The 20,457-nt window shown below is 34.9% G+C and overlaps 1 protein-coding gene across 4 annotated transcripts in view; it reads right to left on the bottom strand.

Moving 5' to 3' along the window:
• PTPRQ (protein tyrosine phosphatase receptor type Q) overlaps window positions 1–20,457 on the bottom strand; it is a 122,231-nt gene that overhangs the window by 24,022 nt on the left and 77,752 nt on the right. For 2 of the 4 annotated variants that reach the window (XM_048958793.1, XM_048958767.1), the window contains exons 44-53: window positions 14,825–14,946; window positions 11,161–11,347; window positions 9,233–9,477; window positions 8,346–8,412; window positions 7,635–7,793; window positions 6,128–6,350; window positions 5,609–5,682; window positions 3,248–3,347; window positions 2,293–2,421; window positions 1,146–1,190 (exon numbers count right to left, since the gene is read on the bottom strand). In XM_048958793.1, the coding sequence (XP_048814750.1) occupies window positions 1,146–1,190; window positions 2,293–2,421; window positions 3,248–3,347; window positions 5,609–5,682; window positions 6,128–6,350; window positions 7,635–7,793; window positions 8,346–8,412; window positions 9,233–9,477; window positions 11,161–11,347; window positions 14,825–14,946 (1,351 nt within the window). The remainder of the gene's footprint in view (window positions 1–1,145; window positions 1,191–2,292; window positions 2,422–3,247; window positions 3,348–5,608; window positions 5,683–6,127; window positions 6,351–7,634; window positions 7,794–8,345; window positions 8,413–9,232; window positions 9,478–11,160; window positions 11,348–14,824; window positions 14,947–20,457) is intronic. The other 2 variants (XM_048958777.1, XM_048958786.1) reach the window with 1 other exon arrangement.

Below are 20,457 nucleotides of genomic sequence, written 5' to 3'. Positions count from 1 at the left end.
ATTACCAGAGCAGAATCCTACATGCACAGAAACATTCTTTAAATCTTAAAAACTCCTTAATTAACTGAAAAGTTTGAGCAGATCGAGGATATCCCATCCCTCATGACTACATGTAATACAGTGCATTTGTAGACTGCTGTTTGAAAAAATCATATCAATATTGTCCTAGGGAACTCACAGTTAATACCTACATTTCAAACTTCCACAATTTATCAATGTTCAGCAAAGGGCCTGGGCAAGAAGCCTACTGTAGCTCCAGCAAAGCTACTGTTTGAAGAACAATAATTCAGAATTTAAGAGCTGCATCCTGTAGCTTACAGAATGGCTGAAGAGCAGAGTCTCCAGTTTAGATCTTACTGGTGTGGGGAAGGAAGGAAGAGTAGAAAAGAGACTGGATGAAGTAACAAACTCCAAAGCAAAATTTGAAACTGACTCACTAAAATAAAGGTTGACGTAACTGAACTGCTGAAGCACTGTATGTACAGTAAAGGTCTTGCTGTGCATAAATCACATAATGAAGTGTGACATATTATAGTTTGCAATAAGTCTGTAGAGTTTGAGACTGTACAAATCCAAACTTCAGGTAATTTAGACTGAAAAGTGGCAGAAAGGCACTCCTCAAACTGATATATGATTTGGTCACATATATATGCTGCTGTGATTGTAATCACTTGGTTAGAAAATATCTCTAGTATAAGTGAGTAAAAAATGCAGTTGAGAAAAAAATCTTCTCTTAAATACAGGCCTTAACTACCAGAGGAAAGAAACTTATTTCTTCCTCTGAAGAAGAAATATTTTTTCTACCACACTTGCATTACATTTGTTTCAAGGATAAACTATATATATAAATTATATATATAAATATAAAACTATATTTATAAACTATATGCTAATATTAATACAATTTGTGTTTGAATGTGAAAATTGCCCTGATTTAATTCAAAATTGTTGTGGTTTATTAACACTAGGGACTAAAAATAAACAGGATATCATAATGACAAATATTACTGTCTGTCCTTACTATAGCTGCAAAGATTGACATTTAATTTTGATTAACAGTATCATTCAATATAGCATGGTAGCACACAGGTTAAGAGAACAGAATGGAAAACACACCGTGTTGCTTCAGTAATACAATAACTTACTGGATGACAAATATCTCCTTGCGTCTAAAGAAAAATGAGGAGTATCTGGAAGTAAAACCCATCAACACTTTAGTATATAAACAAAATTAGTACTATTCTTATTTCAGGTAACAGCTTGGAAAAAATTGCCATTTTGAGGATCATTTATATAAGTTACAGATAATGTGCTGCATTAATAATAATTCAGTCTCTAGAGAATGTAATCCACTGCTATTAGCAGGTACAAACAATGCTATCTGAATGACATCTGCCCCACACAGAACATACCACATCCATTATGCTGATGATTTCCAGACAATTCATAGTATGTTTTCTCATCTGTTACAACCAGCCATGCCTGTGTGCACTATTTTGAACAGGTTTGTTCATGCAATCATCTTACTCTGTACCACACACATAGACATGTACACAGTCAAACAAAACAGGTCAACAGCTACAACCTTTCATCTTCCAGCTATTCCTAGTCTGCAACAGTAGGATGCCTGACTGCTAGGGCAAGACTGTTTTAGGCTTCTCATCTTTAAGGAGGCTGCCTACCACAGTGTTTCATCTGTGACACAGCAGGGAAAATACAGGTAGGTAAAGAATGTTCACCGAACATTTCTAACTCAGTTGGATGTCATCGATTGTTGGGAATCACTGCGATATTTAAGTGGTAAATAATATCCATATTTTTGACAGAAAGAGCAATCTGTTTTTCTTCTCATACATAAACATGACAAGAGATTTTCTAAATGACAGATTTATTCTTGAATTAGCTAACCAGAACTTCTAAGGGGTTTGACTTTCAAACTTTAATTTCAAAATACTTACTAAGTTTTGTAATCTACACAAAACATCGGGCCATTAAAATACTCGGAAATTCTGTGTTTAAAAATATATAGTCCCTTTTTTTTTTTTCCAACATAATTAAACAGTGATTTGCACTTAGATCTTTATCTTGTTGTAAAAAGAGCTGAAGATTAAGTGATTTTCTAAAAGCTAGTGAGAAGTGTCTTGAGGATGGAGGTCATTCTTTGAAAAAGGATCTCAGTGACCTGTGTAAATAAGAACACCACAAACACTTCCAAACAAGCAAAGGTCAGAAAGGGGTCATGGCTACAGCCCCTTTGGACTAACTACTGTTTTTCCTAGAGAGCATGCTTACCGTGTAAATCTCTCATCCTTCAGCTCCAGGTCTGCCACTGTAATCAACTGATCCAGTTTGAACTTAGTGTCAATAATTTCAGCATCTCGTGGAGAGTATGTCCCTCCCTCTTTTTGCTTTTGCCTAATTCTAAACAGAAAATAATAGTGGATAATAAATATGCAAATTATTTGAGGGCAAATCTACACCAATACATTGATAAGACTGGCTAAAACTTAAAAACGGCTGCCAGAAATCCTTTCTTGCCTTTATTCTGCTCTTACTTCCAATTTAGTCAAATCAGCAGTTGTATTGTCTAAAACTTATGTGGAAAGAATCTAGCTTGCTTAATATTTCAGTTTTCTAACATAAATTATTCTGCAATGCCTGAATGCTGCAGCTGAGGAAGCAGAACTCATGGGACACGAGCAAGCTAACATAATTTATGCAGTATCCAGCCTGCTTCTTTATTTGGGCATTTGTTCACAATTCTGATCAAAGGTTGGCATCTCTTTCACACGTGAGACTTTAAAGTGTTTAACTTTAAAATTTATTAGTAAGATAGAAAATAGTGTTTATAGTATTTACTTCATATCAAGTTAACTGATTCTCAACAGAGCTGACAGTAAATAGGGTTAGCCATCATGGTGACTTCATTCAGCTTACATTCTGATCTGTTTCCTCATTCCTCATTTCAATGGAGAAGTGACACTGAAAGAGCAAGATAGACTTCTGCTGTGATTTACCCTCTGGAGAAGGTTGTTCTACTCCTTCATCTATGGAGATTAGCACTGCTAGATTAAAGTTACATTCTGTGAATCCCTCCCCAAGTTTTAAAAAAAAAGAAAAAGAAAAAAAGAAAATGAAAAAAAAAGAAAATGCAATACACTTGGACATGACAGATTAATTCAATTGAAAGGATCATTTCAACTCTTCACTAAAACAATATTGAGTGTTTACAAACAATAAATCTCACCTTGCAAAAGCATAGACTGCAGCCACCAGAAGAACAACTGAAAGTATACACAAAGTAACTGCAAGGATAACTTCCACAGATCTTCCTGACCGCCCTTCACCTGCAACAGAAAGAGGAAATCTAATATTTAATAGATGCATCAATTTTATGTTTCTAACAGGAGAGAATCAAGTATGGAGAAGTGACAGAATCTTTCCTCTCAAAACAACTACATCTGTATTGTGACAGTTGCAGAGCGGCTCAAGAGAGAAAACCATGAGAAAAACAAGAGCAATTTATTTTACGGTCCCTAAGCATTGCTGGTCTATTTAATACATACACTATATGTGTAACCATCCACTGGTGCTTTTCAGGTTTACCTGGTGAGCAAGTTAAGGTAGGTCTACACTGCACTAACATCATTTGGCTCATGACTAACTCTAGCCTGAACTGAGCTCCTGCTTTAGGCTCAGTGCAGCCAAGCACAGACACACTGTCCTAACAACTACGAATGATCAAGCTCCAAAAGTGGAAAAGGATCTCTGTCACAGAGATCTGTCTCATAAAGCTCCATGTTTTTTCTGCTTCAATCATATTTAGCAGTAGTAAATTGCATAGACACAAGGTTTTCAGATCTGGTTTTCAAATCTGAATCTACTTACCATATAAGTAGACTTAGAAAAAAAAAGTAAGACAAAATTGTCATAAATAATTCTGTGAAAATTCAAGTTATGGTTTTATCTACTAAAACCAAAGTGTCATGCTGGCAAAACAGTGATTACTGCAAAATATGATCATTGATTCAAAATGGAACTGCATTTCTGATTGCAGGCAATGTAGATTTATTCTGAAGGGATACTGTTGTTACAAGTGGAATAAAAATCATTTGCACAGAGATGCCTAGCAGATCCTGACCTTACCAGTTTGCTTTCTGGATTATGATTCTAAAGCAAGTCTGAAGTTCTTCTTACAAAAGCACATTCTATAAAGAAACATCTATGCAACGAAAACATATCTGAAAAAAAATTAACTTCCTTCATGCACCTAACTTGCAGTAATGGAAGTGTTAGTAGTTGCTGGGCTGGTGCCGTGTCTTGAATCAACTGTAGTACTGATTTCATACAACTTTGTAAGAAAGAGTAGAAGGAACTTCTAATTGCCTATTCCACTTAAATTTTGTTGGATGTGCTTTGAAATGTAGAAGTTAGGGACAGATATGAATTAGTACCCATTTTAAAAACAGTACTGAATGTTAAACACTAGCATAGAAGGCTCTGGAATACAGGTATTATGAGCCACAGAAATTTGAGAAAATTATCAGGCTGTTTTTTGGGTTGTTTTTTTTTTTTTGTCCTATTACATTTTATCCTATTACATTTTACACAAATAATTCCTGCTTATTTATGATTTATACTACAGGAGACAGTGTCACAAGTTTTCAGTTTCAATAATGAAGTGTGTGAATTATAATATCTGCCTGACAATAAAGCATGATTTCTCTTTTTGTCATGATGATTTCAGTTTCCTGTTAGAAGGATGCCCAGGTATGTGTATCTGCCTGGATACAATCATACTCATTTCCAGCAGACTTGTTTTCTCTAATCAGGCATTAAGTCTTTCCCTCTCTGGCCAAGCTATTTGCTTCATTGGCTCAGAACTTCATTGGCTAATGAAACAATTTTTGTGCTGTATTTTCCAAAACATCCAGGGCTGGAGAAACAGTGCCAGATCCTTTCAGAATACTCAGGTAGTGAATTAGCACTTCATCAGTATCAGATCACGTAACAAATTTCTAACATGGATCAGATGGATAAGGGAGCTCATATCACAGAAGCTGAATGCCAAATGAAAAATCTGTGCCCACTAAAATTCTTCTGGGTACTAATCCAGTTCTCTTGGTTCCCTTTTCAGAACACTGGGGCTAGAGCTTAGCTACATAAGTTTTGGCTTACCAATGTATTAAAAGAACTTACAGATCTTACTGCAATCTGCTAAGAGAATTTTCATTTTTCAATAGCTGTACCAGTACATGCAACAGAGAGGGAAATGGCACAAACAATACAGCTTTTGATAATTCACCCTGTCAAGATGAGCTATTCTAGCAAAATGCTATTTACATTGTTATGACTGAATCTCTACTAAAGTAACTTTGTTAATATTTCTTTTTCAGTTAACAGTCCAGGCTGAGTAAAGGCCTCTTAACATCCTGAAAAGGACATACGAGGGAATGGATGTGTTTCCTCACCAGGCAACAACCATTCCGGTTAAGCGAGCTCTAAGAAAAATAAACATAATTTACTACAGGGAATCCAGTCTACTAAAAAGGAACATGGAATAGTCTGATTTCTCGGAAACAAAAGAAACAAGTGACACTTTCCTTACCTAAAGTTTTGACAGGGTCAGAATAGTCAGAATCTGTAAACTGTCCTTTAACATTAGTTGCTCTGAACTTGAATCTGTAAAATAAAACAAAGAAAGCTAATTAAATTAAAATCTGTGTTTCTTTCCTTAAAAAATATTCAATTTAGAAGCTAAACACTATTTAAAAGTTTTAGTGTAATATATTCTGCTATCCTTATCTTCCTGCAAAAGTGACATCATGACATGTCAATGACTTGGTGTCAATGTGTATAGCATACAATCAAATTATAGGAAGTAGGTTACTTATCTTGAATTTGCTCTTAATTTGGGAACTCAATATCCATCTTTTGTTACCCTAAAACTTTTTTTTAAATTGTCTTCCGTACTTACTCTTCAGACAAATAATATAAAGGTAAGAGTGACAACAATCATTTCAAGCTCCACCGTTTCATAATTGAACTATATGTTTTGTACATTTGTATAAATGTATGTTCCACTTAAATCTTCCTCTTGGACAAGTCTAGAGATAAATGTACTTACAGGTACTGCTTTCTTGGTTTCAGTGGACCATTACATATTTTGTCTTGACTGCCTGGTATCATACATGTAGTATCAGCACCTATAACATATATTTCTTCTTTACCACTCATATCTTCCTTTCCTTCTATACATGGTGGGTTTGGAAAGCCTTCATTTGTAAAATATGGCCTTGGTCTATTGAAGTATGCATCATGCCACTTAGTAACATTTCCATCATGCTGAGCTATTATCAAGAAAAGAAATAAAAAATAATTTACATTCTAACTAAAAGAAGTTAAACTAAACGTCTTAACTAAAGAAGTTAAATAGAAGTTAAATAGGTTATTTTTAAGGGCTTAGTAAGCTATCAGTGACATTTATACAATGAAAATTATAATCATGTTTGTACTTCAATCCAAATATTCTTTTTACCCCACCAACTACATTTTGGTGTTTTAAAGTAAGTCAGCTGAATCACAGCTAGAAAATTTCAGGGGCAGTCTCATACACAGGCTGTGTTGGTAGAAGATATAACTTGTATACAAGACATTTGACATTGAAACTGGGTCTGGCTAGCAAAGAAAGAAAAAGTGTTTAAGTACAGTAGAAATTGTTTCATAAATGAAATAACTAATTTTACATGAAGAGTCAGTGTCCAGAAACTCAGATAGGAGAAAAATCCTCAGAACATTGCTTAACATGGTGTTTGCATATTTATCAGCTCAAGAGAACCTTCACAGCAATAGCCAGGAATTAAAAGTCTCTCAGGTTAGTGTCAAAATACGTCACTCTGGAAAATGTGAGAAACTGTACCCACTTAACATGAATGTTTTACTGCCATGCTTTTAAGGCAGGCAAAACAAGGGATTTAAATACCTGGAATTTGTTCTTCTTAGGTAAAGTAAGCCTGACCATATGATGTCCAACCATGAAACTCCCACACACATTGGTAGGCAATTACTCAAGAGTATCACGAGACTGTTCACATGAGTAAATGTTCATCAGTCCATACAAGGGAATACACATTCTAACCCACAGTCTACAGAAGGGATTTACATAAATCCCTCTGCCCCCGTTATGAAATAGAAATATCAACGGCACATGACCGCATTCTTCAACAGGCAACACTGATAGCAACAGAAGAAAAACTTGCAAGAAAAGATCTTTCATATTTAATCAGTTTTCACAAAAGCCAGATGTATGTATTTATTCAAAGAAATGGGAAATTAAGAAAATACAATGATAACAGTAGGGCTAGAATAATACAGGTGACCTCAAGCAACGTGGATGATTTTTCATTGGCAAGTGTTTTCAAAATCCAGCCCGCAGGTATTGTGGAAGATATTTCGCTCATAATAATGTTGCCATAGCTAAACAGATTTTGTTAACTAACATGAAGTTTCTGACAATCACTTCCCACATGAAAAAAAAAAAAAAGGGGGGGGGGGGGGGGGGGGGAAGGGGGGGAAACAAACAAGCTGAAAAGAAAGAAATTCAAAAATCCTGAAATCGACTTTCAGGATTCTACCTCCAGCTTCCACAACAAGAACTTGTATCTTCTTGATAGGTCCATGATCATCACTGTAATAACATACTGGCATTCTGATCGTGATTGTTGTTGCTGTGACAAGTAAGGCCCCATTGGTATCATAAACAGGTGTTGGTTTCTTTTTAGGCCGTGGTGGTTCTGGTTTTAAACAAAGATATACCACAGAGTTTTGTTTTCGGTTCTTTTCACAACAAGTTCAGACATGTAGCTGTGTTATGGATGATAAATAATCACCATATTTTAAGGGACAATTTCATGTCCTAACCATGTTTCAAGCCACTTAAAAATCTGTTCTGATAAATGCCCTGCATATTAGTCTTTACTTAAAAAACAATAAAAAGTTTGAGTCTTAGTTTTTTGGAAAAATTTCAGTCAATGACTGTATTTACTTCTAAGAATGTGATACATAGACACACCTCTGTGACATTGTTCTAAGCTGTTTGCTCATGGCAGCTAAAATACGGATGACAATGCTTATTTCACTGAGACTGCATGTGGTTTAGCATATGATCAGTGATAGAGAGCAAAACTGAGCACTGCAAGTCAAGCCCACCAGCTATGTATTCCTGTTCCTACCTCATGATGCCTCCAAAAATAGCTGAAGGCACGCAGCTGTGTAGTCCCAGGTAAAACAGCACTATCTAAAGTATTTATAGAGATTTCAGGTAAATGACAATTTATGAGACATACCTTTGATATCCATGGTGATTTTCAATTGAATTTTTGGCCCCGCACCAGCACCATTAATTGCATACACCTTAAAAAGAGAAATGTTATAATGAGTATTTGCATTAGCTTCAAATCTGTCAAATCTGTATCTATCTGAAACAACAATGAATGCTGAAACATTTATTTTATGTCATTCACACTTTGCTACAACTTACTTCTTATTTCATTATAATCCTGAGTACAGTAACCCTTTGTCATTTGTAATCTAGCTCTTACAGAAGAAGAAAACCAAACCCACTTAAAGAGTTACGTCACCACCTCTCATGTACTACTCTACGATTATATGATTGAACATAGGGAATTTAGTCATAGGACAAAGGGTAATGGCTTTAAACTAAAAGAGGGTAAATTAAATTTGTATCAGAAGGAAATTCCTGTGAAGGTGGTAGTGAGGCACTGGAACAGGTTGTCCAGAGAAGTTGTGGATGATCCATCCTTGTTGGTATCCAAGGCCATGTTGGATGGGGCCCTCGGCAGCTTGATGTTTGGGTGCAGCTCTGCCCATGGCAGAGTTGGAACTGGATGATCTTTAAGGTCTCTTCCAATCTAAACCATTCTATGATTCTACTACTCCTAAAGCAAATACTCCTTGTAAGCTTTCCTTGCAGAACAAGACTTTTCATCTGAACTAAATGAGCAATGCAAGTGCTGGAATTAAGAGTGAAAGTTGGTCTTGTTTCATGCTTCACAAGTACATGAATCCCATTACTCCTCTCTTTCCTCTGATTTCACGCTCTTCACAGCCCTATACATTCTGTATTAAAATCTTGTATTTGGCTTAGCTCTGTGTTCTTTAATTTCTCAATCATATCAGGGGAAAAACCCAAAGAAAAAGTGTTAATTCTTACGCTGACATTATAGGTATGTCCTCCTTTCAATCCTTCTATCATGGCAGTGACTGACTGATCTGTTTTATCAATGACACTAAGGTTGTGGATCCGGATAGCAGCAGGATCATCTTCATTGTACACCATAGCTTGATACACCTGAATATTCCCATTTGGTTCAGATGGCGGCACAAATGTCACTTGGAACTTTGTTACTTCATCAGGTATCTTCTGAAATGTTACGTTGTTAGGTGGGTCTTCAGGTACTGAAATAGACATTTCAGTCATCTACTTAAATCAGTTCACTACTCTGAATTTTTACTCTACTAGAGTAAAAATTGAAAAATTACAAATAATACTTTTGCCTATTGTATTATTTCATTGGTATTTTCTGTTTCCAGTAAAAACATCTCAATGTTTTAACTGTGTATGTAAATATTTATAAAGATAATTAAAATTTAAATATGTAGTGAAATATTATTCTTGATGATAGCACTTAATGCTACAAATATTAAAAATGATTGCTAGATAATCCTCAGTAGTTTCTACTCACACAAGTTCCAGTTTTCTACACAGAAAGCCTGAAGGCATCATTGTACTTTGAAATAAACAAATGTAAACAAATCCTTGCATGGGCTGACAAGCAAGAAGCAAGTGTTAGTGTAGAGTAGCCTTTCCTGAAAGCCCTGTCAACAGCTTGCTCCCTCTCGACGTATAAGCAAGCTACCATGTTCCTGTCTCTAACAAAAAACCTTTCCACTATCTGATGCCCAGACACTAGAAGGGAATCACAGTAGGTCAAACAAGTGTTTCAGCTTTTGTCCAGAAATATACCAGAAGCCAGCAACTACACAAACACAACATGCCCTTTTGCCAAAGACGGTTATTTATCAAACTTTTACTCCAGTAGTATATTGTCAAGACAGCGGAAATATAAATCATTTTCCCTATGTCCCTGTCTGAAAGAAAAGGCTGTAACATTCTTTCCCAGCAGCTGAATATTTACAGCTTTACCTGAGCAGACAAATCTGTAGTATGATCTCTAAATAGTGAAATCAAGTAACTGAAGGTAAACATATTCCCTCAGCCAGGATTTAGATACAGTTGTTAAATCTTCCAGTTTTTTTAACCCTTAAGAACAAATCCTAACTCAGGCTCCTCTGCAGTAAATCTGTGTAACCTCCTCAGATACTCTGCTGTACATTAGACTGTGGAAACCAGATGAGATGAGATGATGGAAAAATTAACTTTTCTTCAGCAAGGTTATCGAACCTTCTAATGTATCACACTTCAACATGAAAGAAAGGGCTACAAAATAATGATAGCTCACAAGACAATCTCAGCTACCAAATAATTTAATCTTCATTCACTTTTCCACAGGAGAAGCAACTCAACACCAGCAAAGACATCAGATCTAGTACAATCAGAAACTGTGTATGTTAAATTAGGATTATATCTTCCCTGTGTACATCAGTCTTTATTTTCCTAAGCAAGTGTTGGCTACTTACTGTAATGTAAACTTTGGTGTCATGACTCCTCATACAGTTTCCTCACACTCATCTCTCCACTTCCTCTGAATAACTCAATAGTTCAGCAATTTTCTTTTTCCTTAATATCCATCTCCTTCTCCAAATTGTTTTGTATGTGTGGAAGATCTGACTCTAGTATGTATCCTTATAGACCTTCACTAGCAACCTCCTTCCATCCAGAATACACAAATTATGTACTCAGACAAGTACAGGTGCCATATACAGGAATTCACTTCACTTAAAGGTAAACCTCAGTATTTATTATCACCATCCTTTCTTGCTAATTGACATCTTCTAAACATGAAAGCAAAAATTACTGTGAGAACAAATGTGTATTAAGTGCACCCTGTGTTTAAAACTGCGGTTAATCAGATGAAGGAAAAAATGCAAACATTGATTCATATAGAGAAAAATACAAACCTGCTTCAAAAGTGGAGACAATTACTGGAGAACTAGCTTTGCCTTCAATAGCTGCAGCATTAACATCCCCCGTAAAGGCAATGATTACTACAGAATACCTTGTAAATGCTTTTAAATCAGAAATTTCTAAGATTTTACCCTCATCATTTGTCCTCAGAAACTGGGCTTTATAATTTTCATTATCTACCTGTAAAACAAAATTTTAAAAAAGCAAGACTTCAAACAATCAACAGCAGGACATTTAAACACCACATTTAACTTCTATCTTCCTCATTTCCTAATCACCTACATAAGAGTTTACAAGTCTTCAGCTAAAAAGACTAAAAAGCTGCATAAGGAGCATACTTCCTTCCTACTCACTTCCTTGGCACTTTATGTAGTATGTGACTAGGAAATGGGCTTTTCATTTGCTTTGGGTTGCAAGATAATTTGTATGAAAGTACAAATTTATACGAAAGTACAAATAAAAAATAATAACATAATTTACAGGAAAGGTCATAAGAGAAGAAGTGCTTTGAAATGGGAACCAAACTAGGCAGAGATATAGAAAATGAGTAGTTATATAGATGAAAGTGGTTTAAAATAGAAAAAGAAAAAAAGAATAAAATAAATAAATAAATAAACTTGGGTAGTAATTTACAATGTTAATATCATCACAGAGAAATTCCTCTTGGGATTATTAGTAGCAAAATATAATAGCAAAATTTTTTCTAAAATAGTGAAAACTGAGTGATTCTGTTACTAGAAGAACTGTAAAGTAGAAATAATTGGAGTTCAATCTAGAAAAGAGAGAATAGCAGAGGACAGCAGCAATTTCAAAATATAAAAACGATGTTTACTAAATTAAAGATAAAACATTGAAAATCCAATCAGAAATTACCTTTGCACTAAAAAAAAAAGATCTGGATCTTTTTTTACAAAATCTTGCAACAATTTACCTAAATATATATATATATAAAACTGAGACTGTAAGGTTTGTGAAAAACTGGGTCAATCTATAGGAGTTTGCTGAGGAGTTTCCTCACTTCTAAGAGTGTGATAATGAATCATGCCAGGAGGATTCCAGGTACTCATGTTCCTGTGTTAGACCAACAATATGGACCAGATTGTTTCTCAAGATCTGAATGTCTTAAGTAATCTGCAGCTCTGCAGAAAAATAATATACAAAATCTATAAATCTCTCTGCTTTACATCCAACAAATCACTTCTAATCTTAGCTGAAAAAAAAAAAGAGAAAAAGGAAAAATGGGGGCTTTTCTAGCATATGCCTATTTCTGTTGCTTCAGTTAATGATGTTTTCATTATTGTTTCTTTAGTATGTAACTTGAAAAGAGGATTAGGTAGCCGTACAGTAGTTTTCCCATTGGATGCAATCTGTATTAAACACAGCTGCTAAAACATTAGAACAGTTCTATCATACCTTTTATTTGACAGATACTCATCTATCCCCACTGAGAATTAATGTGAACTAAACTTTTTGATGGACTAAGCAGACATTCATTTCCTGGGATTGCCATCAAGAGTTGAAATACTTTTTCCTATCTGACTATCAAAAATCTGGCATATAATGTTTACACAAAAGCTAAAATATAATCACAACACTGCATCATTTTATCTATAGTTTTCCAAAAGCTGTATGGTTTGGTTGTATCTTCCTTACTTGTTTTCAGTAACATTTTATTCATGACTAACTCTAATTACAATAGACAGCACGACAAACTAAAATATGACATTGATAAAATATACATAGGTCAGTTTTCTGATCTAAGTAAGTGCAAGAAACATCCTAGTAATTTTAAAACCATCTGAATGCATTCACTAATGAATTATAACTACCGACTTTTAGGAATAAAGATGATGGAGCAGGAATATAAAACTATTCTACCCTGTGAGCCAACTTTTATAAATCCTCAAAGATATTCAGTTGATAACTGAAATGAGCAAGCTGTATGTATGGAATGTTTGTAGATTTTTGAGTTTTCACAAAAAAATTTGCACAGGGACAATAGGACATATACTCAAATGTTCATCACGAAAAGATTGTGACAGTTATGTTGGCCCTTGGGAAGGAACCTGTTTTTAAGTTTATTATGAATTCTGGTATACGCATAGTTTATCTTAGTAAGAAATTTACTGTAACTTAGACTGTTCATATATTAGTAACATGTTCATAGTGCAGAATCTGATGACACCTTGTTTACAATGCAGAATTCAAGGAGGAATTGCTTAAATATAAATTGATTAAATAATGTGCACAAAACATTAAGCTTTCAAAATTGAATTTGAAGGCTTTATTAAAACCATCAAAATTAGCCTTTGTATTGATCCATTATGAGTATATTTAGTCAAAAAGTGTCAGGAAATTTTCACAAGGAAAAAAATCTTCTCTAACTTCAGTAAAAGAGGAATACAGATTTAATTTCTTGTGACCTACCCAGCAGGCCAAGGCACTGTTCCTTCCCTGTTAGTTATTCCATTGTCTGCCTGCCTGTCCTTCCTTCTACTGCTGAGGTAAGTGTGTTCAGAACTGAACAGATTGCACTGTAAACAATGTAGAATGAATTTAGAGTGCACATTATTCTATATTGTAACTTCACTGAGGAGTATAAAAATACTTGGTATTTTTTACTGATCTCTTCAGAAATTTTAATTGCACAAAAAACTTATCATTAACATTTTAGCATATCCACAATCCTTATGACTAATTTAGAAAAACTGAAAATATATAGATAATGTTACTCTTACCCCAGAAAATTGAACTCACTTTATATTCATAGTCTTCAAATAGTTTGAAATACTCTTTCAATTTTTTTCCCCATTTCCTAGCAGGCTCATGCAGAATTTTTGAACTTGCAAACAGCAAATTTTCCAAGATAAGGTCTAGTGAACTGCTTCCATTTACACTGATAGCCTTATCTCTATAATTTCTGAACTAGGGATCCTATATCCTACTTAAAACTTCTCATATGCACAAACTTATAAAGTTCCATATCTTGCCACAGGGCAGGAAATGACTTGAGGTTTATTAATGGTTGTTTTAAGTGTAGTATAGGATGAAAAGAGAAAGGCCACTAGAGCTTTTTTCTTATGTCAGGTTTTGTTTTTTTTTTTTTTGCTTATAAAGATCAAGGAGAAAGAAGTGTTATTACAGTGCTACCAAAATATAGCTAATCTGATGAGTGGAAAATCTAGTTTGGCTTTAAAATTTGCCCTCTGATGCACTGAGTAACTTTGTACAAGTCACATCCTTTTGCTAGGCTCTCCACTCTTTTGTAAAATTATGACAAAGAGCTTTTACTTCAGAGAGAAAAAAGACATTATCATTTTCACTGGTAAACAGCATCATTATTGTTTGAAGAAGGTACACCTCTGCAAAGCTCAGCTACTGCTTGGCAGTATACAATTACTGCTAAACCTTTTTTTTCTGCAAGACCTCTTATTGGCACACATTATTTCACACCAACTAACGAATCTATTTCCCAGTTAGAAATGTATGAATGTGCAATCAAACCGTATGTGGAATTTATGTGAAAATGGACACTTCAGTTATACTATTTTTCATTTCAATTTGCAAGTTTTTTAACTTTATTAAAAACATCTTCTATGAGTTCTTACATCACCAAACATCTTTATTACTATTGAAAATAAAACAGAGTTGTCTTACTGAGGTAATGTGTATGAGATAGCACGTTGGGCCAGTAATGACAACAGGTTCACTCCAGCTGATATTGATACTGTGAGGAGAGGTAGCTAACACTGTCACGTTTTCTGGAGGACCATCTGGAGCTATAGAAAACACACGTATGTGAGTCACAGTTAAAGAAGTGCGCAACAAATAGCCCATCATTTTTAACATAGAGATTATTTTCCAATTTAAAAATAATATTTTCACACATTTGCTACTATATACCGCTTAAATCATGACAACATTTTTCATTCTTTTCTGATAAAGCATGCACTGGGATTTGGAAACACAGCTCTTGTTGCAAGTACCATGGCATTTATAGAGTATTAAATATCGAGAATTTCTTCATAAATAGAAATTATAACTATTGTTTATATATTTATTAATTTATTACAGGTTAATTATATGTATTTTGTAGGACACAAGCAAAAAATATATATAGCTCTTTACACAAATAGGCATGCCTAATATATGAGAGAGAATTGATGTCAAACTTATCATGCAAAGAATGAGAAATTACAAAAACACAAAGTCTTCTGCAAAAGATTCCAATAATGTTGGACAGTACCAGTACACTAATATTTTAGAGAAAAACAGAAGTTTTCTAAATTTCATTTTCATTTACTCCTAACATATTAAGAATCTCTAGAAAACACAGACTGAAAAGTAATAGGAGCTGTAAGCAGGTAAGAAGAATCACATTAAGAAATAGTTTTACAATTTCCTTTTTTCAATATAGTATGTGAATTAACCTAGTTATTTGTTTCTAAATACTATTATGTATGTTTCTATGTTTCTATTCATGAAATCATTTAAAAATATAGCAAGTGTCAGTAAGTAGTATTACTTTTACTTAATGTGTGTGGTAAATTTTGGGCAGCTAAATTTTAGAATAGAAGTGACAACAGATTTGTAGATTATGTCAGAACTTTACTCCATGGTGCCTTCTTTTTTCTTTTTTTTCATGTACAACAACAACAACAACAAAAGACAACTGTGACACAGCTCACTGAACTATTACAGAAGGCACAACAGTTTTGCACATATTTCCTTGGCTTCATGGTACCTCTTTTTTTTTTATCTACAACAAAAAAATTGTGACTATGATTAACAAATATCAGTGAATAGTCTGTCAGAGAACTTGATGAGGAAAGTTGGAGTGTATACAAGGCTACCTAGCTTAGTAGGTAGAAAATATGTTAGGAAAAGGAAAAATAGTATGGAATGAGAAATGTAACTATTGAAATTAGGTGTGATGCCTCATAAGAAGAGATTTTGCACCATGAAGGTGTATATTTTGCTCTGCAGTGGCAAAATAAAATAGGAAAAACAGGGAGTTGAGAAGTGCTATGAAGAGTTAAAAATATTGGAAACAGGGTTTAGACTGGTGTGCTGCTGTTAGCAGGAATACAATATACTTTGTAGGCAGGATCAAATTTAGCCATTGGAAGTAGTCCTCAAAAATAGTGAACAGAGTGGAACAACAGAATGAAGACTAATTGAATGAACTACGAAAGCACATGAGGGTAATGAAAGAGAGGAGCAAGTATTTTCCCCTACAGACTCAAATTAGAGCAAGTTAAGCTTATTTTCCATCTTCAGACAGAGACTTTCAGTTATTATGGCAGTGGTCCTGCCTTAACTCCAATGGAAATTTCTCAAAAATATTACAAAACAGTATATTCAGCTTCCCAAGTCTTGGTTTCCTTCCAAACTAACCAAGCTTCCAAAGACAGTTTTCCATTACTCTTCCACAACATTAATGAAGCATTGAATTTTTTTGTTTCAGATGTAAATTTACATTAGAAAATGATTGTAGAGATAATTTTAAGCCTAACCTAATCTACAAATGATCCAATCTGAAGCTTTTATTTTATTTTCATATGTAGGTTCTATTTGATATATTTTTAGATCTAAGAAAATTCTAATTGAGTACATTGTTTTTAAGATGCTTATCCAAATTACATTACGATTTTAATACCCAGTTTACTTTCATTGTGAAAAGTTTAAAGACATCAACTGAAATATACCAAGATCTAGGAATGTTTTCTGAAATTAGAAAGGGAACGAGAAAATTAAGTATGTCTAAAATTTCTCATGTCTTATAAAAAAAATCTTTTTAAAAACTGTTGACTTCAGTGGGTAACTGCCATGTTCTGATTTAGGTTTGTTTGTGAAATTAATCTAGTCAATACGAGGCCATGATATCACTATACCCTTTCTCTTATAAATCACAGCAATTTACTCAGTAGAAATGACCTAGTCTTATTCTCTCATTCCCCTATAATCCAATCACTTCCTCTCACAAGCACTTTTCTCCTGGTTTTCACAATAATGCATTTTCTGTAACTAATAACCATCATTTCCTGATTATCATGCTTCTATCCTTGCAGAGGAATGTGAGTCTTATGGAGGTCAGGGTCATCTTTCCCATCCATCTGTGTCCTGATGCTAAGGCAACAGTTAAGTGTGTTAGCTTGAAGATAAGTCTGGATAGCCCATCATTTAGGATAATCCTCAAAAATAAGAAGGAATCGTTCAGTCTCCTAACAGAAATTCATGCTTGCCAGTTTGGCTAATCCCAATGCTTTTTCTTTTTCCTTCCAACAATTAAGTGTGACATTCAGTTATTTCATTTTACAATTACCTAGGTTACCAACATTTAAACAATTATATTTTGTACTAGGCCATAGTTACTCTCCAGTACTTAGTTGAGAGAGAATGAAAGGAGCATAGAAAACCAAATAATCTGAGGCAAAATCTACCTATATACAACAAAAGGCATATACAGCAAAACCTTCTCACTATACATAAAAATTTCCTTAAGTATACCAAGCAACTGAATATCAGCAGGGATTGGGAAAGTAGGTGCTGAAAAGAGAAGCGTTAACTTTCTGCTCCATGCATCTTTATCCTATCCTTCATGGGACACTCTAACATCTGGGATTTTCCTTTGCATGTCAGTATATCCTGGCATTTGGAGACCTGGCAGTTTACCAAAAAGCACTGCAGTATCTATGAGATCCAAAATCAGCTCAATGATTTCACTGCCCTTCATTTTCCAGATAATGCTGATCCTTCAGAATGATTTTTCCCTTAGAAGCAATGAATTTGGCCAGTCTTATCCTCCTTATAAATGCAAAGGCGAAGCTCAAGCTAAGTGCAGGTGTGAGGGAACAAAATTTCCTCAACTGTGGAAAACGTTTGTTGCTTTTTCCCTTACTGTGACACAGCACTGTGATCTTCTCTACTGGTAACTACATAAATCTAAGCTGAAAATATTTCATCTTGCAAAGTAGATTTGGCTCTCAGGTAATCAATCAGCTAAGCTATTACAGTGCTATCAAAATACTTTATGAGACAGTAGGACAAATCCTGTGAGAATAATCTGCAAGACAGAAGTTTGAATAGTTTATCTGGTTCTGAGAAGTGAACCTTACTGATAACCTAGAGTTACAGTGTATGTATGTGTAGAACTGTAGCCTATTTCACTACAGAACATCTTCATGCAACTGAGTTGAATCTTAAAGAAGAATTCTTTCGGCCTTAAGTTTAGCTTCATAATGAACAACTGAAATAAATAAATATAAGAGATTCTCAACTTAGTCACTGGATATTCAGAATTATTAGCTTTTGCTGCTGTAGTACAAGTGTAATATGCAGCACTTGAAAATGTAAAGATTATCTATGGCTTCTGTTATGTATTTTTTGTTATTGTTGATGAGATTTCTCTTTATGTTCTTGAAATTAAGTCTAACAATTTATTTGCTTCAATGCTGTAACTTCTTGAATATAAGAAATATAGGCTTGAGAGAAACAAAAACTTCAGAGTGGTTAACTTCTGCCCTCAAACCTGAACACTCAACTCTCATTATTTTATGGGCTGAGTACTCAGGCTATTTTACATAGCATCTAAGCACCCTTAAACCCTAGCAGACCTTGTGTATTGGCTGGGTACCAGGAGGCTAATCCAGAGGATGCTTGGCCCAGTCAACATGAGAGAGAGGAGGGAAAACTGCACCTGTTCAGTGGATGCACTCTGCAGGACTTCCCAGAGCACCCCCAAATCAGGGAGGTTCTTGGTGCTTCTGAAGCTGCCAGCTGTGACATGCTCTGTTTCTTTTTCCTCTCCAGCTGATTGCCCCCAGGATAAAGGCCAGCATCCAGCCACAATATCTGGAATCCTGCCCATGCCTTTTGATTCTGGGGCAATGTGTTTTATAGGCAGCCGATCACTCTACATGTCATCTTACTGCACAGGAAATTTGTTGCCTCCCTGTTCCCCACCACAGACACAGAGCATGGGAAGGGATTGTGCAGTCCACTGAAGCTTTTCTGCTTCAACTTCTGTCTCTTCAGTAGGAGAGAGAAGAAGCTATTTCTTTCTTAAACCATACTGTTCCATACACTGTCTGGAGAGGAAATCTTAAAGATGATACTTGAGGTGCTGATATGTGTTTTGGTTATCTGCTTCTCTGTTCAGTTTAAATATCTAATTTTCTGAAACTCGACTACAATGTATCAAGGTATTTGCATATCTCAGCAGCTGAGATGTATGTAAAATAAAGAAATACCCCACAGCTTCTGGTTGCTGGCTCACAAGTGGTACAATTTCTGTTATCTATTTTCTGCTCTGTCTGGGGTCATATATTTTTATTTCATTTTGCTTTCATTTAAATATTGTATTAATTTACAGGCATGGCATCTACACAAGAACTGGACAAAGAAAGTGGACATGAGAATGACTCTGTAGCTGATTCCAGTACTTTTCAGTCCAAAGGACATCTTCTGTGATTTACATTAAAAAATGAGTTGTTGTGAAGTTTGCTATCATGGTGCCTAAATCTCTTTGCACTTTGGAGTTTAGAATTTTTTTATTGTAGTTTCTCATCTGCAAATGAAGATTACAGTGTTTTCTTAACTTCCAGGAAAACTGTGACATATTTATGGATGGACATGCACATATACTATAAAGAACAGATACCAAAGCCTCCTGAGTTCACATCACATGATTGTAAAAACATGAATGGAACAAAGTAAGTATGTGGACCATTGAAAAATCCTTGTTACACAGCTGTTTAAGTCCCTGGTCTATTAAGATTACTGTGAAATGGAGTGAAGGAGCTGAGATTTAGACAGGCTGCTCGTGGTGATTCTCTCTTGCTCTACACAGACCAAAGGCCAGATTTCAAAGATGCTCTGATTTAGGCTGGCTGCAGAGCGGTAGGTTTTCATGTCCCCATATCAACTACCTAAATAATTTACGTTTCATTCCTCTTTTCTCAAACGTCATTAAATGAAATCTTCAGCTGAGGTATGGCAGTCCCAATGATGGCCTTGAAGACAATACATGGCTACTCTGCTCTGAACTTAAGGTAGATAATGGCATTGAAAAGAAATCATAATTCCTTTGAAAATACTGCTAACATTCTACTGGAAAGAATGCACAGCAGAATTTTTGAAAAGCGTTTGTATGAATGAACAGGCTTTTAGTCAAAGAATAAAAAGACTGCGTTTCATTGACACATCCCACATATGAAGATGAACTGATCACAGCATATCAACCCAGATTTACCGTATCAACTCAGATGTACCAATTCTAGATATAGAGT

Source organism: Lagopus muta, chromosome 1 (assembly GCF_023343835.1).
Source record: "Lagopus muta isolate bLagMut1 chromosome 1, bLagMut1 primary, whole genome shotgun sequence".
NCBI classification, from domain to species: domain Eukaryota; kingdom Metazoa; phylum Chordata; class Aves; order Galliformes; family Phasianidae; genus Lagopus; species Lagopus muta.
The sequence above is the reverse complement of the archived record's forward strand: the minus strand, read 5'-3'. Positions and strand labels throughout refer to the sequence as shown.